The sequence below is a fragment of the Octopus bimaculoides genome, chromosome 4 (assembly GCF_001194135.2).
Source record: "Octopus bimaculoides isolate UCB-OBI-ISO-001 chromosome 4, ASM119413v2, whole genome shotgun sequence".
In the NCBI taxonomy this organism is placed as follows: domain Eukaryota; kingdom Metazoa; phylum Mollusca; class Cephalopoda; order Octopoda; family Octopodidae; genus Octopus; species Octopus bimaculoides.
Genome location: NC_068984.1, coordinates 101,798,200 through 101,799,965, shown reverse-complemented (window position 1 = coordinate 101,799,965; position 1,766 = coordinate 101,798,200). Strand labels below are relative to the sequence as shown.

Below are 1,766 nucleotides of genomic sequence, written 5' to 3'. Positions count from 1 at the left end.
ATATATATATATATATATATAGCACTTGGTGACTCATTCGTGCTAGTACCAACAAAGAAAAGGCACCCAATACACTCTATTAAGTAGTTGACATTAAAAAAGATATTCCCCATTGAAACCATGCCAAAGTAGACATTGGAGACCAGTGCAGCCTTCAGGTTAGTCAGATCCCATCAAACCATTCAGCTCATGCCAGTATGGAATATGGATGTTAAATAATGATGGTGGCATACAAGTACGTGCGTGCGCACACACACACACACAAGGGAAAGTAAACATGAAAAGGGGAAATAGGTGATAGTGGGTGAAGAATGCAAAGGAAGGAAGGAAGAGAAGTGTTGGGTATCCTGGAATTTGGTCAGAGAGGGCTGTTAAAGTAGCAGAGAAGCTGTGGGGTGAGTAGTCTGAATAATGATGATAATCTTTTGTAAATAGAGTCATAAGCTTTTACATTGACTATAGAAATAGTCTAATATTGGGGCATACAGGAAAAAAAAATGGGCTAAAGTCAATTAAGGCAATGTACTGGTAGAATTTGTGGCACACTGGGCAAAATGCTTAGCAGTATTTCATCTGTCTTTATGTTCTGAGTTCAAATTCCACTGAAGTTGACTTTGTCCTTCATTCTTTCAGGGTTGATAAAATAAGTACCATTTGAGCAGTAGGATTGGTGTAATCCACTATCCCCTTCCCTCAAAATTACTGGCCTTGTGCCAAAATCGAAACCAATGTTTTATAGGTGCAGGCATAGCTGTGTGGTAGGAAGATTGCTTACCAATCACATAGTTCTGGTTTCAGTCCTACTGCATGGCACCTTGGACAAGTGTTTTCTGCTATAGCCCTGGGTCAACCAAAGCTTTGTAAGTGGATTTGGTTGATAGAAACTGAAAGAAGCTTGTCATATGTGTGTGCGTTTGTGTTTATGTCCCTGTAACTTAGCAGTTTGGCAGTAGAGACCAATAGAATAAGCATCAGGCTTGAAAAAAAAATAAGCACTGGGGGGTGGGACAATCCATTTCACTAAAGATTCTTCTTCCAGGCAGTGTCCTGGCAAGACCCCAGTCTGATGACTGAAACAAGTAAAAGATAAAAGATGATATGATGAAAGCTTATAATTCTATTTACCAAATTTTCATTCACCATTGTTTCCTAATTTACACAGAACCATGATGATGGTTTTTAACATTTTTAAAAAATAAATTTTTTTTCTTATCTTAGGCAATATTGCTTAAATATTGTGACATATTGGACTTGAAATATATTTAACTGGAGTGTAAGTGCTTCAGATTGCATGGAGATAAGAAACACGAGACCACAGAGAGTGAAAAAAAAAGGAAGATTGGGTGAATGGAAAGAAATTGGGGGTTAAAAAGACAAAATGGAAAGACTCTTATGTGTATTTTATATGTGAGAAAGTAAAAAATCTGTTTTCCTATGTATTTCAGACAATGTCATATTTTTGTATCTAACAATATCACTTATGTTTTGTAGGTAAAACCTATATTTTTGACATTAAACGAACAAGTCAAGAGGTCCATGATCATGTACGGAGAAAACTTTACAAGATGAGCAACGACATTGAAACAGAAACAAATTCCACTGCAACAAACATGTCAAATGAGCCTGAAGAAAATGAAGTGAGATTTGATTGTTTTTTTTCTCCTTCCCTTCATCATCATCATCATCATCATCATTATTATTTAGTGTTTGCTTTCCATGTTGGCATGGGTTAGACACTTTGACTGGAACTGGTAAGCTGGAGAGCT

The 1,766-nt window shown here is 36.7% G+C and overlaps 1 protein-coding gene across 4 annotated transcripts in view; it reads left to right on the top strand.

Annotated features, from left to right (window-relative positions):
• LOC106868159 (E3 ubiquitin-protein ligase MYLIP) overlaps positions 1-1,766 on the top strand; it is a 96,131-nt gene that overhangs the window by 88,830 nt on the left and 5,535 nt on the right. For all 4 annotated transcript variants that reach the window (XM_014913300.2, XM_014913299.2, XM_052967327.1 and 1 more), the window contains exon 7: positions 1,492-1,637. In XM_014913300.2, the coding sequence (XP_014768786.1) occupies positions 1,492-1,637 (146 nt within the window). The remainder of the gene's footprint in view (positions 1-1,491; positions 1,638-1,766) is intronic.